The 21,096-nt window shown below is 43.2% G+C and overlaps 1 protein-coding gene across 2 annotated transcripts in view; it reads left to right on the top strand.

The window, feature by feature from the left end:
* Positions 1-5,319: 5,319 nt before the first annotated feature.
* LOC118378501 (G protein-coupled receptor kinase 6-like) overlaps positions 5,320-21,096 on the top strand; it is a 56,327-nt gene continuing 40,550 nt past the window's right edge. The window contains exons 1-2 of one of the 2 annotated variants that reach the window (XM_052456985.1): positions 5,320-6,060; positions 14,944-15,039. In XM_052456985.1, the coding sequence (XP_052312945.1) occupies positions 6,009-6,060; positions 14,944-15,039 (148 nt within the window). In that variant the 5' untranslated portion in view covers positions 5,320-6,008. The remainder of the gene's footprint in view (positions 6,061-14,943; positions 15,040-21,096) is intronic. The other variant, XM_052456984.1, reaches the window with a different exon arrangement.

The following is a 21,096-nucleotide window of genomic DNA, read 5'->3' as shown; positions in this document are numbered from 1 at the left end:
TTCTACCTTCCCAAGTTCTCCCATGTCACCCCGCTCCTCCGCACACTCCACTGGCTTCCAGTTGAAGCTCACGTCCACTACAAGACCATGGTGCTTGCAGCAAGAGGAACTGCCCCTCCCTACCTTCAGTGTATGCTAAAACCCTACACCCCAACCCAAGTACCGATCTGCCACCTCTGGTTTATTGGCCCGCCCACCACTACGAGAGGGCAGCTCCCGCTCAGCCCAGTCTACGTTCTTCTCTGCCTGGCACCCCAATGGTGGAACCTGCTCGCCCTGAAGATTGGACAGCAGAGTCTCTGCCCATCTTCCGATTCCAAAAACGTTATCTTAAATAATCACTCAAATAATGCTTTTGTCAACTAACACTATCTGCTTTGAGGAAAAATGTACTTACTATGACTGAGATATGTGGTTGTCCCACCTAGCTATCTTAAGATGAATGCACTAGCTGTAAGATGCTCTGGATAAGAGCGTCTGCTAAATTACTAAAATGTAAATGTTGGAGTGGCAAAGCACACCTCCCGTGCTGAGAAAGAGAGTGCTCACTTTTTTTGCCAATTGTGTTAATGTATTTTCTCAGGAGTGTTGATTAGTTTCATACTCTGCTAATTGACTTCGGTATATGACTCAGTTTCCATTTCCTTCACCTTAATGGAGGAGGATGCTGTTACTCTCAGAGGAGATGTCTTATGTCAAGCATAACAACCCACAAACACTGATAAGTCTTTCCGCCTACACACAACCATAACATACTGTAACAATTAGGTATCCAGAAGAGTGCTTTGTCAGGTGTTAAAGAAAGAGTTTCAATTTATTTTTCCTTTCTATCCATTCAGCATAGACTACAATATCTAGTTTTATAAAGCATGTCTACCCAAGAGCCAATATGAAAAACCAGACCCAATGTTTTTACACATCTAATAATAATAATAATAATAATAATAACACAGTTTATTATAAGCAATTTTCAAGACACCCAAAGTCACTTTACATATAACATAATCAGCAAGTAAAAAATGCAATGAAATCACATTAAAATAAGAAATTATGTATAAAAAAACATGCACTAAACATAAGGACAGACTAACCAGGGAAACACAAAACATGATAACAGACTAACCAGGGGAGTGAACTAGACAGGGGATAAAAGCTAAGACAACAGTGAAACCGAGTAAGCCATCTATGATATTACACATCTATACATGATTTGTGATTTTACACATCTAGTGTCTCTCTTGTATTCTTTTTACACATTTTGCAATCATATTTTAATCTCAGAGAAGTAGTATTTCTTGCCGGAATCTAAGAGACAAGCGCTCAAGGGGAAGCTACAGTGTCCGGTCTGGAGGTTGAGGTCACGAGCTCTGCTGGTCGGCTACTTTGTAGCAACCTAGTGGTGCCATCTGCCCTAGAATGCATTACGATCGCCAAAACTGAATAAATGTAACGGTCATATTGGGCTTTAAAATTAGGTTATTATGATTCGATCCCCACAGTGAATAATTTTAAAGTTCGTTACAAATCGAGATATTTAATTAAATAGTGATCGATTCTGACTACACTTTTTGTCGTCATACACAACCATGTGCCGACACAGACCAATCACGGGCCTGTACATCCTGGTCTCAGAGCATTTCGTATTATTCTGTACGTAAACCGGGATACTAATTTAGTATATTATGTCTCGTTTCGTATGGTATGTATTGATTTGTCGACCAAACTGGGCTAGGAAGAGGCTCCCCGGTGACTATCTCATACAGGATGAAAATTACTACATCAACCATGATCCTTTGCTAGTTACAGCAAATTTCACCATGATCCTTAGCGATTTTTTTGTTCCATTTCAACCACATTCAGCAATAGAGAGCAATAGTAATGACGTATTTTTGTGGGCACTAATTCCGCCATGGTTCGTTTTACAAAGCCAATGGTACGTTATTGATTATACTTTTATACATTCTAATCAATTCCATACAATCATACAGTGACAGGGTGGAATACTGTTAATTATAGTCCTACATTAAATGTATACATAATTTAGTCATTATTCATGCAATTCATAACAATCCACCCTTTTACAAAATATTATACACACAATCACACATCTTTTTATTAGAAATAACTATTATACCCAAAATCAACCACACAAAAAAAACAATATATGTATTTACAATGACTGTTCTTGTTACGGTTTTCTTCCGGTGAAAGAGAGGCGGACCAAAGCGCAGCGTGGTTATTTATAAACATCTTTAATATAGATGAAAAATACAAACAATATACAAAACAAGAAATGTGAAAAACCTAAACAGCCCTATCTGGTGCAACAAACACAGAGACAGAAACAATCACCCACGAAACACTCAAAGAATATGGCTGCCTAAATATGGTTCCCAATCAGAGACAACGATAAACACCTGCCTCTGATTGAGAACCACTCGGGACACGCGGGACATAGACCCCACTCCAACACAGTCTTAGTCTACTTACTTTGCGTCCTTAGATTGGCGACCCTCGAGACTGAGAGGAAGTTGAGGCAGGTTGATGGCTCTGGCAGATCCTGGCTGACTGGTGGGTCTGGCAGATCCTGGCTGACTGGCGGCTCTGGCAGATCCTGGCTGACTGGCGGATCCTGGCTGAATGGCGGATCCTGGCTGACTGGCGGCTCTGGAAGATCCTGGCTGAATGGCGGATCCTGGCAGACTAGCGGATCCTGGCAGACTGGCGGCTCTGGCTGCTCCATGCTGACTGGCGGCTCTGGCTGCTCCATGCTGACTGGCGGCTCTGGCTGCTCCATGCTGACTGGCGGCTCTGGCTGCTCCATGCTGACTGGCGGCTCTGGCTGCTCCATGCTGACTGGCGGCTCTGGCTGCTCCATGCAGACTGGCGGCTCTGGTGGCTCCATGCAGACTGGCGGCTCTGGCGGTTCCTTGCAAACTGGCAGCTCAGGCAGCGCTGGACAGGCGGGAGAGACAGCCTGGTGCGGGGGGCTGCCACCAGAGAGCTGGTGCGTGGAGGTGGCACCGGATAGCTCTTGAGCACCGAGCCTGCCAGCCTTACCTGGTTGAATGCTCCCCGTAGCCAGGCCAGTGCGGCAAGGTGGAATAGCCTGCACTGGGCTGTGCTGGCGAACCGGGGACACCATGCGTAAGGCTGGTGCCATGAACGCCGGCCCGAGGAGACGCACTGGAGACCAGATGCGTAGAGCCGGCTTCATGCCCACTCTAGCCCGGCCTATACGTGGAGCTGGAATGTACCGCACCGGGGACACCGTGCACTCCACCGCATAACACGGTGCCTGCCCGTCCGGTAAGCACGGGAAGTTGGCGCAGGTCTCCTACCTGAACTCGCCACACTCCCCGTGCCCCCAAGAGGGGGGCTGCTTCTGGGGCTACTTCTCGGGCTTCCAGCCACGCTGCCGAGCTAGCTCCTCATAATGCCTCCAGCTCTGCCTTGGGGCGGCGATATTCACCCGGCGTTGCCCAGGGTCCCTTGCTGTCTAATATCTCCTCCCAAGTCCATCTCTCCAGGTATCGCTGCCTGTCCTTCTGCTGCTGCCTGTTACCACGCTGCTTGGTCCTTTCTTGGTGGGTGTTTCTGTAACTGCATTCTTCCTCCTCTCCTCTTCTGAGGAGGAGTAGCGAGAAGGATCGGAGGACCAATCCACAGCGTTGTAAGTGTCCATAATGTTTATTTAAAGACATAAACTGAACACTACAAAACAATAAGCGATGTGAACAAACGAAACCGAAACAGTACCGTAAGTGAAATAATAGAGTAGATGCCCTAACCGACTTGCCAAAACTATAGTTTGTGGAGTGGTTGAAAAACTAGTTTTAAGGACTCCAACCTTAGTGTATGTAAACTTCCGACTTCAACATCATATCATTTGGCCTCTCTAGCCTCTTTCTACACTTGGCATCCATCAAATGCTGCACTGTGTGTGTGTTTACGCAGATTCTGTAACTCCACAAGAATCTCTTTTTTATAGATTTATTTGTATTTTTATTACCAACGTATAAAAGTCTGTATACATACAATAAGTACATAGACAATGATAACATATGCTAGGGGGTAGAACAAATTACAGATTACACAACGACTTTAAAAGAAACACACATATTGATTGTTTTAACAGCTTTCTTATTAGAATAATGTAGAATGGTCTTAATGTACTGCTCAAATTCCTTATAGAAAACACGGAAGAGTGGTTTTTTATTAGTGAATTTACATTTCTGAATATGACATTTTCCCATTAGCACAATTAGATTTATGAGGTAAAATTGTTTTTCTTTATTATGGTTAAGGAAACCGAGCAGCACATTCTTCCATAACAAACAAAAGTCTTCAAGAATATTAACAATTATAAAACTGTGACTACCTTTCCATAATTGTTTTACATGTAGACAATGCCAAAATAAATGTGAAACTGTTTCTGGATGCTCAACACAAAAAGTACAATCAATGTTAATGTATTTTTTCTTCAGGTAATGATTCGCAGGGTAATACTTATGGATCATTCTGAAAGATACCTCTTTGACCTTGTTAACAAGCAAGTATTTGTGTGGTAATAACCAGACTTTTTTCCAACAGATATTAGTGACCAATGTATTCCAGTAACTTGTGACATGGGAGCACGGAGAAACATATTTTCCCTATTGGAGAGTCAACTGGATGTAGCGAGGGTAGGTCAAGAAGGTGAGGTCTGGCTACACCTCTAAATAACATGAGAGTTCCAGATGGAATAGCATCAAAGACTATGGCGAACTCTCTAGGTGTTACATTAATATTGTAACGAGATAAAAAAATCCTCATAATTGAGTAACAGTCCTTCTGCATTAGAAAGTTGACTCACGAGCAGGATATGATAATTGAACCAGTTCTTATAAATAAAGACTTGTTTCTATACACAATGTCCTTATTGTTCCAAATGAAATACATATGCAGGGAAAAATTAACGAACACGCTATGAATACTTGTCTATGAAAAGCAGATAATTTTGCAGGAATCTTATCAATGTTATAGTTACAGAGTAACATAAAAACGGGAGAAGATATAATGAAATTCCAAATTGAAGTTGGATTCTTTAAAAAATGTTAAGCCCAATTTATCTTAAAAGTATTATTCAAAGTAGGAAAATCTAAAAAATTGAGACCACCATATTCATATGAGTTCATAACGACAGATTTCCTAATATCATGTGTACGATTTTTCCAGATGAAGTTAAACTCCACAAGAATCTCCCAAAGAAGTTTGAAATTAAGTTTGCATGTACAATCGACCACTCCCCTTAGCAGTCGTCACTTCCGGTTATCGTTGCTTGAGCAGTTCGAGTCTTCCAATAATAGCTCCACTGCGGCATTGAGTTATCAGTTGTTAGTTTAGTATTACATTTTACAATCGGGCTATAGACCCGTCTAATGCCTCATGAATCGTCACTGCAGTAAAAATAAAAAGTGGGGAGAGCACGTGAATCTGGTCCACGCTGATTTTTTTTCAGTGCGTGAAAAATTAACTATATTTTTTTTCAGGCCGTCTAATCATTTGTCTAGGTAAAAATGTATTTGAACGCGGATTTCACGATCGGTCATAATGGCAGCCTACATTTTGGTCTTTACATTGGAGATCTTTAAGCATTTTGAACGACGAACCGTTTGGGAACCAAATATACTGTCTCTTTTACGTGAACAGCCAAATTATGTCATAATTTTGAATAACTAATTGAATGTGAATAATAATGTTGATCCATATTTGTGTTAAAGGGTTGTGGTTATGGTGAAGACAAAACTAAAACTATCCTGCAATGTCAGAATACATCAATAGTTGACGTGCGGGTGGGGTTAGAATCGACGCAGCTCAATCTTCGGGGCCGAGAGCGGGAGCGAACGACCGTACGGAGAGTCATCAGGGTTAAAATATTCTGCCTTGGGGGTGGGGGGTGGGGGAGGACATACTATTGCCAAGCCGGCGACGAGATTGGGCCTGTGGTGCCTGCAACCCAGCAAAACATGGAGCTCGAGAATATCGTGGCCAACACCGTCCTGTTGAAAGCAAGAGAAGGTAAGAGATGTCGGAGCTCAGGGACGGATGACAAGCTTGACAGCTCCTCTCTCTTCACCGCCAGAACTAGCTCAGAACCTGGGGATTCACCCAGGAAGCGCAGGCCATAGAGATAGGAGCTGGATGATTGCTGCACCTCTTTATTATTTGCAAAGCGTTAAGATAACTATATTAACATCCCATATGCTCTCTAAATACATAATATTTACTCGAGCTTAACCTTGGACATTGGTAGGCTACAGAAAAGATGCGAATGTCAATCAAATTGCGTGACATTAGATTTTCCGGCTTTCTATTCTACAGCATCCTTCTGTCGTTGTCGAAACTGCATGTTGAACAGAATTCCGTATTCAATTTGCAATGAAGAGCTAGCAACACACATACAAAATTAACGCCAGTAGACATTCATTTGTGGACCTTTAGTTGGCAATGACAGCGTATGTCAGTGCGCTGCATGTTAACGGATTGTAGTGATATTGGAAGGGTGTCAACATTAGGCCTATGTCAATTTGTGAAATAACAACATAAAGATGATCACTGAGTAAGCAGCGCTATAGACTATAGCTGGTGTATCTAGCTGTTGCAGATAATGTAACAAGCCGAGATATTTGTTTCTAATTACTGTAGACCGATAATGTATCCATCTGAAACATAAATGGCATCACGGTATATATCATTTTATCCCCCAGTCACAGATTATCTGATAGTGGTCCTACTATCAGATACTTTAGAAGCAATGACAGTAATGAACTAACTACAGTAAAAGTCGCCTATCATGGGGGACAAAAGTAAGACATTTATTTGATCCATCTATTTGTTATACCTCTTCCATACTAAATCAATTAGTGCTAACACAATGAACAAAGGTCTTATTTTATAACTCAGGAATGTTTTTCCTGTTTATAGACTCATTCCATTCACAGGGTGGTTGACCCCAGTCTGATGAACCCCACTCTGGCCATATCAGTCACATGGCATATTTTGGACATATACAGTAAAAGAGAATAGTATAGAACAACTTCTATTTTTCCCAGAGGGAACATCGGTATCACTATATCAAATAACATCATACTGATCTGTAAATATGTATATTTCCAATCAACCAATCAGATGTTTACTTGTGAAATCCGTTGTAATGGAAAACTAACCAAAACCATTGTACTGTATGTCAGAGGTAACCTACAGCACAGTGTTCAAAATGGTATTGTCATCTCTGCTAGGATCAATACTGTACTCTCTATCTAGTCTCAGTGTAGTGTCTCTGTTTTTTTGATAGAGGAGAAGTATTGAATCCGCCATAGACATTACACAGACTTCTGTTTTCACGTCGCCTCTCTCTGGTCACATTGTTTGCCATTGAAATCCACATTAAATACCACTGTGAAGTGTTATTATATTTGGATGTAGGACATGTCAACTGTAAGTTCAACTTACAATCTCTTTAGAGTGCCAGTCTTATTACATTTATCAGGCACAAAAGAGGCTGTGCTTTGCAGGAAAATGTGAAAAAAGGAACCAATTAATTGTAAATGATCAAATAATATCTCTGAGAGAACAAACCCTACTCGGTAGCCAGGTGAAGTGGTATGATCAAATAATATCTCTGAGAGACCAAACCCTACTCGGTAGCCAGGTGAAGTGGTATGATCAAATAATATCTCTGAGAGACCAAACCCTACTCGGTAGCCAGGTGAAGTGGTATGATCAAATAATATCTCTGAGAGACCAAACCCTACTCGGTAGCCAGGTGAAGTGGTATGATCAAATAATATCTCTGAGAGACCAAACCCTACTCGGTAGCCAGGTGAAGTGGTATGATCAAATCCACATAGTAATAGTCTACTTATTACTGCAAATCAGTGTTCTAGTAGAAGCACCTCTAATTTGTTTCCACTCTTATTGTTGTTGGTGGTAATAACACTGTACTTCTGTTATTATCAAATAGTAATAATGCATTAATACTTTCTCTCACAAACAACAGTTCAAGATGGAAAACGGTGGCAGAGTGAAAGAATAAGGCTGTCTCTTTCTCTTGATTTGCACTATTATTTCCATATGGTTTGTCTATCTTTGCATTTGCACTAATGCAGGATGTAATCTCGTTCTTTCAAAACCCGTGAGTATATCTCCATCGAACAATACTAAATTAGTGATAACAATGTCACTTGCAGTGATGTACAGTATATAAACCCTGGATTGCTGATGCTAAATATATGTTATTTGAGAGGCTTTTAAGCCACGGGTCGGTCATATTGGTACTCCCCAGTAGAAGCAGTCCTCCATAGGAATGAATGGAATTCGATGTTTCAAAGACAAAATTACATGTACTTAATTATTTTCATATTAGTAAAATTATACTTTCAGGAATATGTTTTTATATATTTTTTTATTTTTATGTTTAGCTCACATAATATAATTAAAAAATATGCATTAAAGGTGTTTGTAATAGAATGCATGTGGCAAAAACAAATCTAGACATTAATAAATTGTGTTCTATAGCTTCCAAAGTATTTTTTACAATAGTGTGGGATTGTCAAGATTGAGGCACAGTGGCTTCAACACAAGGTAGTCTTCTAGTACAAGTTCTATGTACAAGTATTACAAATGACCAATGAGATATATATCATTTGTCATACTTGTACATCTCAGTGTCTCATTTGCATCTTGTTCACTTCCCATTGTGATAAAACATTGTTAGCCAGACAATATGTTCATTTCCAACCACTATTTGAATAGCAAATGTTACTGGGCATGGCATCCAGTTCATGCATATGCCACTTAAAGAGGTGGTTTCACCACCCAACCAAGATGGGCAACTTTACAGCGTAGGTAGCAGGCCTAGACCTATTCTGCTTGCCAATTTGTTTGTTGACGTACTGTAACTATACTGAACAAAAATATCAATGCAACATCTAAGGTGTTGGCCCCATGTTTCATGAGCTGAAATAAAAGATCCCAGAAATGTTCCATACACACAAAAAGCTTATTTCTCTAAAAATGTTGTGCACAAATTTGTTTACATCCCTGTTAGTGAGCATTTCTCCTTTACCAAGATAATCCATCCACCTGACAGGTGTGGCATATGAAGATGCTGATTAAACAGCATGATCATTACACAGGTGGATCTAGTGCTGGGTGCAATAAAAGGCCACTTTAAAATGTACAGTTTTGTCACACAACACAATGCCACAGATGTCTCAAGTTTTGAGGGAATGTGCAATTGGCATGCTGAATGCAGGAATGTCCACCAGAGCTGTTGCCAGAGAATTTAATGTTAATTTTGCTACCATATACCGCCTCCAACGTTATTTTAGAGAATTTGGCAGTACGACAAACTGCCCTCACAACCGCAGACCACGTGTAACCATGCCAGCCCACGACCTCCACATCCGGCTTCTTCACCTGCGGGATCGTCTGAGACCAGCCACCAGGACAGCTGATGAACCTGTGGGTTTACACTAGAGGTCGACCGATTATGATTTTTAAATACCGATACTGATTATTGGAGGACCAAAAAAAAGCCGATACCGATTAATCGTACAATTTTTATTGTTTATTTATTTGTAATAATGACAATTACAACAATACTGAATGAACACTTATTTTAACTTAATATAATACATCAATACAAATCTATTTAGCCTCAAATAAATAATGAAACATGTTCAATTTGGTTTAAATAATGCAAAAACAAAGTGTTGAAGAAGTAAAAGTGCAATATGTGCCATGTAAAAAAGCTAACGTTTGTGTTCCTTGCTCAGAACGTGAGAACATATGACAGCTGGTGGTTCCTTTTAACATGAGACTTCAATATTCCAAGGTAAGAGGTTTTAGGTTGTAGTTAATATCGTATTTATAGGACTATTTCTCTATACCATTTGTATTTCATATACCTTTGACTATTGGATGTTCTTATAGGCACTATAGTATTGCCAGTGTAACAGTATAGCTTCCGTCCCTCTCCTCGCCCCTACCTGGGCTCGAATCAGGAACACATCGACAACAGCCACACTCGAAGCAGCGTTACCCATCGCTATACAAAAGCCGCGGCCTTTGCAGAGCAAGGGGAATAACTACTCCAAGTCTCAGAGCGAGTGACGTTTGAAACGCTATTAGCGCGCACCCCGCTAACTAGCTAGCCATTTCACATCGGTTACACCAGCCATTAGGCTGATAGGCTTGAAGTCATAAACAGCGCTGTGCTTGCGAAGAGCTGCTGGCAAAACGCACGAAACTGCTGTTTGAATGAATGCTTATGAGCCTGCAGCCTACCATTGCTCAGTCAGACTGCTCTATCAAATCATAGACTTAATTATAACATAACACACAGAAATACGAGCCTTTGGTCATTAATATGGTCGAATCCGGAAACTATAATTTCGAAAACAAAACGTTTATTATTTCAGTGAAATACGGAACCGTTCCGTATTTTATCTAACGGGTGGCATCCCTAAGTCTAAATATTCTTGTTACATTGCACAACCTTCAATGTTATGTCATAATTACGTAAAATTCAGGCAAATTAGTTCGCAATGAGCCAGGCTGGCCAAACTGTTGCATATACCCTGACTCTGCATGCAATGAACGCAAGAGAAGTGACACAATTTCATCTGGTTAATATTGCCTGCTAACCTGGATTTCTTTTAGCTAAATATGCAGGTTTATAGGTTTATACTTCTGTGTATGGATTTTAAGAAAGGCATTGGTGTTTATGGTTAGGTACAGTTGTCCAACGATTGTGCTTTTTTCGCAAATGCGCTTTTGTTAAATCATCCCCCAGCGTTGCATCGATTATATGCAACGCAGGACACGCTAGATAAACTAGTAATATCATCAACCATTTGTAGTTATAACTAGTGATTATGATTGATTGATTGTTTTTTATAAGATAAGCTTAATGCTAGCTAGCAACTTACCTTGGCTTCTACTGCATTCACGTAACAGGCAGTCTCCTCGTGGAGTACAATGAGAGGTAGGTGGTTAGAGAGTTGGACTAGTTAACTCTAAGATTGCAAGATTGAATACCCCAAGCTGACAAGGTAAAAATCTGTCGTTCTGCCCCTGAACAAGGCAGTTAACCCACCGTTCCTAGGCCTTCATTGAAAATAAGAATGTGTTCTTAACAGCACTTTCGTGCGTTTGCCAGCAGCTCTTCGCAATGCTTCAAGCATTGAGCTGTTTATGACTTCAAGCCTATCAACTCTGAGATTAGGTTGGTGTAACCGATGTGAAATGGCTAGCTAGTTAGTGGGGTGCGCGCTAATAGCTTTTCAATCGGTGACGTCACTCACTCTGAGACTTGGAGTAGTTGTTCCCCTTGCTCTCCAGGGGCCGCGGCTTTTGGGGAGCGATGGATAACGATGCTTCGAGGGTGGCTGTTGTCAATGTGTTCCTAGTTCGAGCCCAGGTAGGGGCGAGGAGAGGGACAGAAGCTATACTGTTACACTGGCAATACTATAGTGCCTATAAGAACATCCAATAGTCAAAGGTATATGAAATACATAGAGAGAAATAATCCTATAATTCCTATAATAACTACAACATAAAACATCTTACCCTGGAATTTTGAAGACAAGGAACTGAAACGTTAGCTTTCTTACACATATATATTTCACTTTTGCTTTATTCTCCAACATTTGGTTTAAATAATGCAAAAACAAAATTGAACATGTTTCATTATTTGTTTGAGGATAAATTGATTTTATTGATGTATTGTATTAAGTTAAAATAAAAGTGTTCATTCAGTATTGTCGTAATTGTCATTATTACAAATAAATAAATATAAATCCGCCGATTAATCGGTATCAGCTTTTTTGGATCCTCCAATAACTGGTATCGGTATCGGCGTTGAAAAATCATAATCGGTCGACCTCTAGTCCAAACACACCAAGACAACTGTGAAGAGGGCACGACAAAGCCTATTCCCCCTCAGGAAACTAAAAAGATTTGGCGTGTGTCCTGAGATCCTCAAAAGGTTCTACTGCTGCAACATCGAGAACTGGTTGCATCACTGACTGGTATGGTAACTGCTCGACCTCCGACCGCAAGGTACTACAGAGGGTAGTGTGTACGGCCCAGTACATCACTGGGGCTAAGCTGCCTGCCATCCAGGACCTCTACACCAGGCGGTGTCAGAGGAAGGCCCTAAAAATTGTCAAACACCCCAGCCACTTCAGTCATAGTCTGTTCTCTCTACTACCGCTCTCTTTTTACTGTTGTTTTTATTTCTTTACCTACCTATTGTTCACTTAATACCTTTTTTGCACTATTGGTTAGGGCCTGTAAATAAGCATTTCACTGTAAGGTCTACACCTGTTGTATTCGGCGCATGTGACAAATAAACTTTGATTTGATGAGCACGCTGGAGAAGTGTGGTCTTCACAGATGAATCCTGGTTTCAAATTTATTGGGCAGATGGCAGACAGTGTGAATGGTGTCGTGTGTGCGAGTGGTTTGCTGATGTTAACATTGTGAACAGAGTGCCCCATGGTGGCGGTGGGGTTAATGTATGGGCAGGCATAAGCTATGGACAACAAACGCAATTGCATTTAATCGGTGGCCATTTGAATGCACAGAAATACCATTATGATGCCCACGGGTGCGTTCTCAGTCCCCTCCTCTGCTCCCTGTTCACCCAATACTGTGTTGTCACACATCTCCAACTCAGTCATCAAGTTTGCAGATGACACAACAATGGTAGGCCTGATTACCATCAACGACGAGACAGCCCACAGCAGTGTTTCCCAAACTCGGTCCCGGGGACCCCAAGGGGGGCACGTTATGTATAGCACTACACAGTTGATTCAAATCATAAACTCATCGTTAAGCTTTGATTGTTTGAATCAGCTGTGTAGTGCAATGGCAAAAAACAAAATGTGCACCCCATGTGATCCCCAGGACTGGGTTTGGGAAACACTTGCCCTACAAGGAGGAGGTGAGGGCCCTTGCAGAGTGGTGCCAGGAAAATAACCTTTCCCTCAACGTCAAAAACAAAATGAAGGAGCTGATTGTGGACTTCAGGAGACAGCAGAAGGAGCACGCCCCCATCCACACGCAGTGGAGAAGGTGAAAATCTTCAAATTCTTCGGAGTGCACATTGCTGACAACCTGAAATGGTCCATCCACACAGAAAGTGTGGCGAAAAAGGCACAACAGTGCCTTTTCAACCTCAGGAGGCTTGGCCTCTAAAGCCCTCACAAACCCTCCAGGACATCTACAGCACACAGTGTCACAGGAAGGCCAAAAAGATAATCAAAGACCTCAGCCACCCAAGCCACAGCCTGTTCATCCCACTGCTATCTAGAAAGTGGAGACAGTATAGGTGTATCAAAGCTGGAACCGAGAATCTCCAGGTCATCAGACTATTAAATAGTCACCACTAGCCGGCCTCCGCTCAGTGCCCTGCCCTGAACTCTAGTCACTATTACAAGCCGGCTACCACCCGGTTACTCAACTCTGCACCTTAGACACTGCTGTCCTATGTACATTATCATTGAACACTGTTCACTTTAATAATGTTTAAATACTGTTTTATCCACTTCATATGTATATACTGTATTCTAGTCAAGGCTCATCCTATATATCTACTGTTGTACACACCTTTTATATTAATATATTGTCCATAATGTCTATACACACCAGCATATACATATATATTTATATTCTGGACTTTGACACTGCTCGTTCTAGTATTTCTATATTTCTTATTTCATTTTTTTATTTCACCTTTATTTAACCAGGTAGGCTAGTTGAGAACAAGTTCTCATTTGCAACTGTGACCTGGCCAAGATAAAGCGTAGCAATTCGACACATACATCAACACAGAGTTACACATGGAATAAACAAAACATACAGTCAAAAATACAGTAGAACAAAAGAAAACAAAAAGACTATATACAGTGAGTGCAAATGAGGTAAGTTTAGGAAATAAATAGGCCATGCTGGCGAAGTAATTACAATATAGCAATTAAACATTGGAATGGTAGATCGGCAGAAGGTGAATGTGCAGGTAGAGATACTGGGGTGCAAAGGAGCAAAATAAATAAATACCAGTATGGGGATGAGGTAGGTAGATAGATGGGCTGTTTACAGATAGGCTATGTACAGGTGCAGTGATCTGACAGCTGCTCTGACAGCTGGTGCTTAAAGCTAGTGAGGGAGATGTGAGTCTCCAGCTTCAGAGATTTTTGCAGTTCGTTCCAGTCATGGGCAGCAGAGAACTGGAAGGAAAGGCGACCAAAGGAGGAATTGGCTTTGGAGGTGACCAGTGAGATATACCTGCTGGAGCGCGTGCTACGAGTGGGTGCTGCTATGGTGACCAGTGAGCTGAGATAAGGCCCTCTCTACCTAGCAGAGACTTGTAGATAACCTGTAGCCAGTGGGTTTGGCGACGAGTATGAAGCGAGGGCCAACCAACGAGAGCGTACAGGTCGCAATGGTGGGTAGTGTATGGGGCTTTGGTGACAAAAGTAGTTCCTTTCTTTAAATTCTTTGGATTTACGTGTATTGTTTTGTATTGTTAGATATTACTGCACTGTTGGAGCTAGGAACATAAGCATTTCTCTAAACCCACAATAACAAATGCATAATATGTGTACATGACCAATACAATTTGATTTGATTTAAAGAGGTAGACTAAAATACAGTAAAATTGCTTTTTCTATGTCTACAAATTAATAACCTCTCGGTCTTCTTGACAAACACTCCAGGACAGCCATTATATTAATCACCCCGACCCTCTTCTTTATCTTGACGAATCTACAAGAGCTCCTTTGTGTTTTTAGGCACTGTATGTATCTTTATGGGCCGCTCAAGGCTACCTAGTGTTTTCCCATGTGTTATATTTTTCCTTTGTTTGATTAATCAACCACTGTTCTTTTGCAGGAGGGGGTGGAAACAGAAAAGGAAAAAGCAAGAAATGGAAACAGATGCTTCAGTTTCCCCACATCAGCCTGTGTGAGGAGCTCCGGGAAACTACAGGTACGTTTCCTCTCCTCTCCTCTACTTGCTAGCCCATTGATAGTGTGGCAGACCAGGGGGTTTGGTTAAGGCGTTTACATAGATCAGACACGGACAGAGTATGATTAGCTCGGTTTCAAGGGTGTTTTATTAAATATTAAATCAAAAAGAAAAGAACAGGTCTCCCCCATGAGACCCTCTCTGGGTTACCGTCTCCTGGGCTCCAGGTCTTCCTGTATCCTGTCGGGGACACAAACTCAACTCCCTCGGCTTAGCTCGGGTAACCTTATCTAACCACATGGAAGTCACCTCACTTCCTTCCCCTAGTCCTCTCCCTGTGTGCTGCCCTTCTGGCAGCTTTATGGGCCTCGCACAGCTGGTGAGCAAGCCGCCCTTGATTACTCACCAGCTCCCAATCAGCCCCAATTAGTCCTGTCCGGAGAGCCCGGCGAGACCTGGCACGTCCAGCAGATGGAGCCTATAGCCGGCTATAGTATCCTGCCAGACCCAGGAAGGACTTGACCTGTGTCTTGGTACGTGGAACGGGCCAGTCACGCACCGCATGAACCTCCTGGGGCTTGACGTCCCCCCGTCCGATCAAATACCCCAGGTACTCCACCTCCTTGAACCCGAGCTTGCATTTCTTGGGGTTTGCGGTCAACCCGGCTTGTCTGAGCGCATCCAGCAAGGCCTGGAGGTGCTTCAGGTGCTCTTCTCAACCTTGGCTGTGGATGATGATATGCCGCTGCGTACTGCTGGTGGGGTCGAAGCACTCTGTTCATCAGCCGTTGGAATGTGGGCCAGGCTCCGTGGAGACCGAACGGAGCACCCGGTACTGATACAACCGTCTGGTGTCGAAAACGCCGTCTTTTCCCGGGAGGAGGCTGCCAACGGTGCCTGCCAATAATCTTTGGTCAGGTCAAGGGTGCTGATGTACCGGGCCTTTCCCAAATGGTCGATGAGCTCGTCCACCTGGGATATGCGTCGAACAAGCTGATGTCGTTCACCCCCCAGAAATCGTTGCAGAAGCGGAGGCTACAGTCCGGTTTGGGCACCAACACGATGGGGCTGCACCATGCACTGTGGGACTCTTCCACGACCCACATCCTCAGCATAGCCTCCACTTCCTGTTTCACGGCCTCCTTCAGGCCTCCGGAATCCGATATGGCCTCTTTCATACTGTTTCCCCGGGCCGGGTATGAATGTGTTGTTCAATGAGGGTCGGCCCGGGTTCTCGGAGAAAACCGCCGTGTTCCAATCGACGAGCTCCCTGAGCTCTTGCTTCTGGGCCGGGTCAAGGTCCTCATTGCGCGGGACCTCCACTGGTACCGTTGGCGTCCTGGGTCCCGATCATAACACGGCCAAGGCTGTCCTCTCGTGCCACTTCTTTAACAGGTTCACGTGGTAAATCTGTTGGGGTTTCCGCCTCCCCGGTTGCCGTACGCGGTAATTTCCCAGCTTCTCGATCATCTAGTATGGTCCGTGCCATGTTGCCATGAACTTACTTTCGGCCGTGGGGATCAAGACCAACACCCTTGTAGACCTGGGCTTGGGCACGCTGGGCCTTCTCCATATGTTCCCTCACGACTGGCCATATGGCTGTCATCCACTCCCGCATCATCTCCATGTGCTCTACCACGCTGCATAAGGGGGTCGGTTGGACTTCCCACACCTCGTTGGCGAGGTCCAGTAGGCCGCGTGGCCTCCTCCCATAGAGGAGTTTGAACGGGGAAAACCCAGTGGAGGATTGGGGTACTTCTCGGATTGAGAACATTAGGTGGGGTAGTAGCTGGTCCCAGTTCTTCCCGTCCTGGTCTATGACCTTCCGCTGCATCTGTTTGAGCATTTTATTAAAGTGCTCGACAAACCCATCCATCTGCGGGTGAAAAACGGAGGTCCGGATCTGCTTGATCTGCAGGAGGGCACACAACTCTTTCATGTGGCGGGACATAAACTCTGTACCTTGGTTTGTCAGGATCTCGTTCGGGATGCCCACCCGGCTAAAGAGGTCGAACAGCTCCCAGGCGGTTCCCTTGAACACCGCCGCCCATAGGGAAATGCCTCGGGATACCGGGTGGCAAAGTCCACTATTACCAAGATATACCTGTGTCACCTTACTTCCCCTAGTCCTCTCCCTGTGTGCTGCCCTTCTGGTAGTTTATGGGCCTCGCACAGCTGGTGAGCAAGCCGCCCTTGATTACTCACCAGCTCCCAATCAGCCCCAATTAGTCCTGTCCGGAGAGCCCGTCGAGACCTGGCACGTCCAGCAGATGGAGCCACCGCCTCGTGATGTATACTCCATCTGTTACCAGGCCTTGACGAGTCTCCCCCTGGTGGCTGACCTGCTGTACGCCACAATAGATATACTGAACAAAACTATAAACGCAACATGCAACGATTTTACTGAGTTAGAGTTCATATAAGGAAATCAGTCAATTGAAATAAATTCATTAGGCCCTAATCTATGGATTTCACATGACTGGGAATACAGATATGCATCTTAAAAAAGGTAGGGTATGGATCAGAAAACTGGTCAGTATCTTGTGTGACCACCATTTGCCTCATGCAGCGCAACACATCTCCTTCACATAGAGTTGATCAGGCTGTTGATTGTGACATGTGGAATGTTGTCACACTCTTCAATGGCTGTGCGAAGTTGCTGGGTATTGGCAGGAACTGGAACACGCTGTCATACACACCAATCGAGAGCATCCCAAACTTGCTCAATGGGTGACATGTCTGGTGAGTGTGCAGGCCATGGAAGAACTGCAACATTTTCAGCTTCTAGAAATTGTGTACAAATCCTTGTGACATGGGGCTGTGCATTATCATGCTAAAACAATGATGGAGGATGAAAGGCACGCCAGTGGGCCTCAGGATCTCGTCACGGTATCTCTGTGCATACAAATTGCCATCGATAAATTGCAATTTTGTTCCTTTTCCGTAGCTTATGCCTGCCCATACCATAACCCCGCCACCACCATGGGACTCACTGTTCACAGCATTGACATCAGCAAACCACTCGCCCAAACAACGCCATAAACGTGGTCTGCGGTTGTGAACATTCAGCCAAGTTCTCTAAAAAGACATTGGAGGTGGCTTATGGTAAAGAAATGCAACAGCTCTGGTGGACATTCCTGCAGTCAGCATGCAACTGAAATGACTGCAACACTTAACAAAGAGCTGCACTTAGTTTCAGAATGGGTGGCAAGGAATAAGTTAGTCCTAAATGTTTCAAAAACTGAACACATTGGTATTTGGGAAAAATAATTCACTAAACCTAAACTAAATCTTGTAATGAATGTGGAAATTGAGCAAGTTGAGGTGACTAAACTGTTTGGAGTAACCCTGGATTGTAAACTGTCATGGTCAAAACATATTGATTTAACAGTAGCTAAGATGGGGAGAAGTATGTCCATAGTAAAGCGCTGCTATGCCTTCTTAACAACACTATCAACAAGCCAGGTCCTACAGGCCCTTTTGTATTATTTTGCATTATAGATGTGGACTTCCTGACGGGCTGCCTCCAGGTGGTAAGGGTAGGGAACAATACATCCGCTACACTGATCCTTAACATAGGGGCCCCTCAGGGGTGCGTGCTCAGTCCCCTCCTATACTCCCTGTTCACATGACTGCATGACCAGGCACGACTCCAACACCATCAAGTTTGCTAATCACACAACAGTGGTAGACCTGATCACCGACAACGATGAGACAGTCTATAGGGAGGAGGTCAGAGACCTGGTCGTGTGGTGCCAGGACAACAAGCTCTCCCTCAATGTGATCAAGACAAAGGAGATGATTGTGGACTACAGGAAAAGAAGGACCGAGCACTCCCCCATTCTCAGCGACAGGGCTGTAGTGGAACAGGTTGAGAGCTTCAAGTTCCTTGGTGTCCACATCACCAACAAAATATCATGTTCCGAACACACTAAGACAGCAGTGAAGAGGGCATGACAAAGCCTATTCCCCCTCAGGAGACTGAATTGATTTGGCATGGGTCCTCAGATCCTCAAAAGGTTCTACAGCTGCACCATCGAGAGCATCCTGACTGGTTGCATCACTGCCTGGTATGGCAACTGCTCTGCCTCCATCCAGGACCTCAATGTCAGGTGGTGTCAGAGGAAGGCCCTAAAAATTGTCAAAGACTCCAGCCACCCTAGTCATAGACTGTTCTCTCTGCTACCACACGGCAAACAGTACCGGAGCGCCAAGTCGAGGTCCTTAACAGCTTCTACCCCCAAGCCATAAGACTCCTGAACAGCTAATCAAAGGGCTACCCAGATCCCTCTTTTACGCTGCTGCTACTCTGTTTATAATCTATGCATAGTGACTTTAACTCTACCTACATGTACATATTACCTCAATTACCTCGACTAACCGGTACCCCTGCACATTGACTCTGTACTGGTACCCCCTGTATATAGCCTCGCTTGTTACTTTTATTTTCTAGTTTTTACTTATCTATTTTTTTTCTTAACTTCTTAAAGCATTGTTGGTTAATTAAGGGCTTGTAAGTAAGCATTTCACTGTAAGGTATATACACACCTGTTGTATTCTGTGCATGTGACAAATAAGATTTGATTTTAAATGATGTACTGTTTTATCTTTTGTTTTATGTGTGATGTAAGTACCTTAATGTGTTTGGACTTCAGGAAGAGTAGCTGCTGCCTTGACCCCTAATAAATACAAATACAAACTTGCACACTCGCTCAACTTGAGACAACTGTTGCATTGTGTTGTGTGACAACACTGAACATTTTAGAGTGGCCTTTTTATTATTTTATTGTCCCAAGCACAAGGTCCACCTGTGTAATGACCGTGCTGTTTAATCAGCTTCTTGATATGCCACACCTGTCAGGTGGATGGAATATATTGGCAATGGAGAAATGCTTGCTAACAGGGATGTAAACAAATTAATGCACAACTTTTTTCGTGTTTGGAAAATTTCTGGGATCTTTTATTTCAGCTCATGAAACATGGGATCAACACCTTTACATGTTGCGTTTTATTTTTGTTCAGTGTAATTTCATAGTAAAAGTCCCAAACACAAGAGGGAAAAGCTGCACTCCACAATCAAATACAGTTTATTCTTGTGTTATAGCCTGAATTTAAAATGGATTGTTACGGCAAGCCTAGATACATTCAGGGGTAAAAACAACTCACATAAGTTGCATGGACTCTGTGTGCAATAGTGTTTAGCATGATTTTTGAATGACTACTTCATCTCTGTAAGGTCCCTCAGTCGAGCAGTGAATTTAAAACACAGATTCAACAACAAAGACCATAGAGGTTTTCTAGAAGGGCCCCTATTGGTATATACAGTGGGGAGAACAAGTATTTGATACACTGCCAATTTTGCAGGTTTTACTACTTACAAAGCATGTAGAGGTCTGTAATTATCATAGTTACACTTCAACTGTGAGAGACAGAATCTAAAACAAAAATCCAGAAAATCACATTGTATGATTTTTAAGTGATGAATTTGCATTTTATTGCATGACATAAGTATTTGATACATCAGAAAAGCAGAACTTAATATTTGGTACAGAAACCTTTGTTTGCAATTACAGAGATCATAAGTTTCCTGTAGTTCTTGACCAGGTTTGCACACACTGCAGCAGGGATTTTGGCCCACACATACAGACCTTCTCCAGATCATTCAGGTTTTGGGGCTGTCACTGGGCAATACGGACTTTCAGCTCCCTCTAAAGATTTTCTATTGAGTTCAGGTCTGGAGACTGACTAGGCCACTCCAGGACCTTGAGATGCTTCTTTCGGAGCCACCTGGCTGTGTGTTTCGGGTTGTTGTCATGCTGGAAGACCCAGGGGGACCTTGCGTGTGCTGCAGGATTTTAATCCATGACGGCGTAGTGTGTTACTAATGGTTTTCTTTGAGACTGTGGTCCCAGCTCTCTTCAGGTCAATGACCAGGTCCTGCCGTGTAGTTCTGGGCTGATCCCTCACCTTCCTCATGATCATTGATGCCCCACGAGGTGAGATCTTGCATGGAGCCCCAGACCGAGGGTGATTGACCGTCATCTTGAACTTCTTCCATTTTCTAATAATTGCGCCAAC

The sequence above is a fragment of the Oncorhynchus keta genome, chromosome 11 (genome assembly GCF_023373465.1).
Source record: "Oncorhynchus keta strain PuntledgeMale-10-30-2019 chromosome 11, Oket_V2, whole genome shotgun sequence".
In the NCBI taxonomy this organism is placed as follows: domain Eukaryota; kingdom Metazoa; phylum Chordata; class Actinopteri; order Salmoniformes; family Salmonidae; genus Oncorhynchus; species Oncorhynchus keta.
This window is presented reverse-complemented; position numbering and strand designations above follow the sequence as displayed.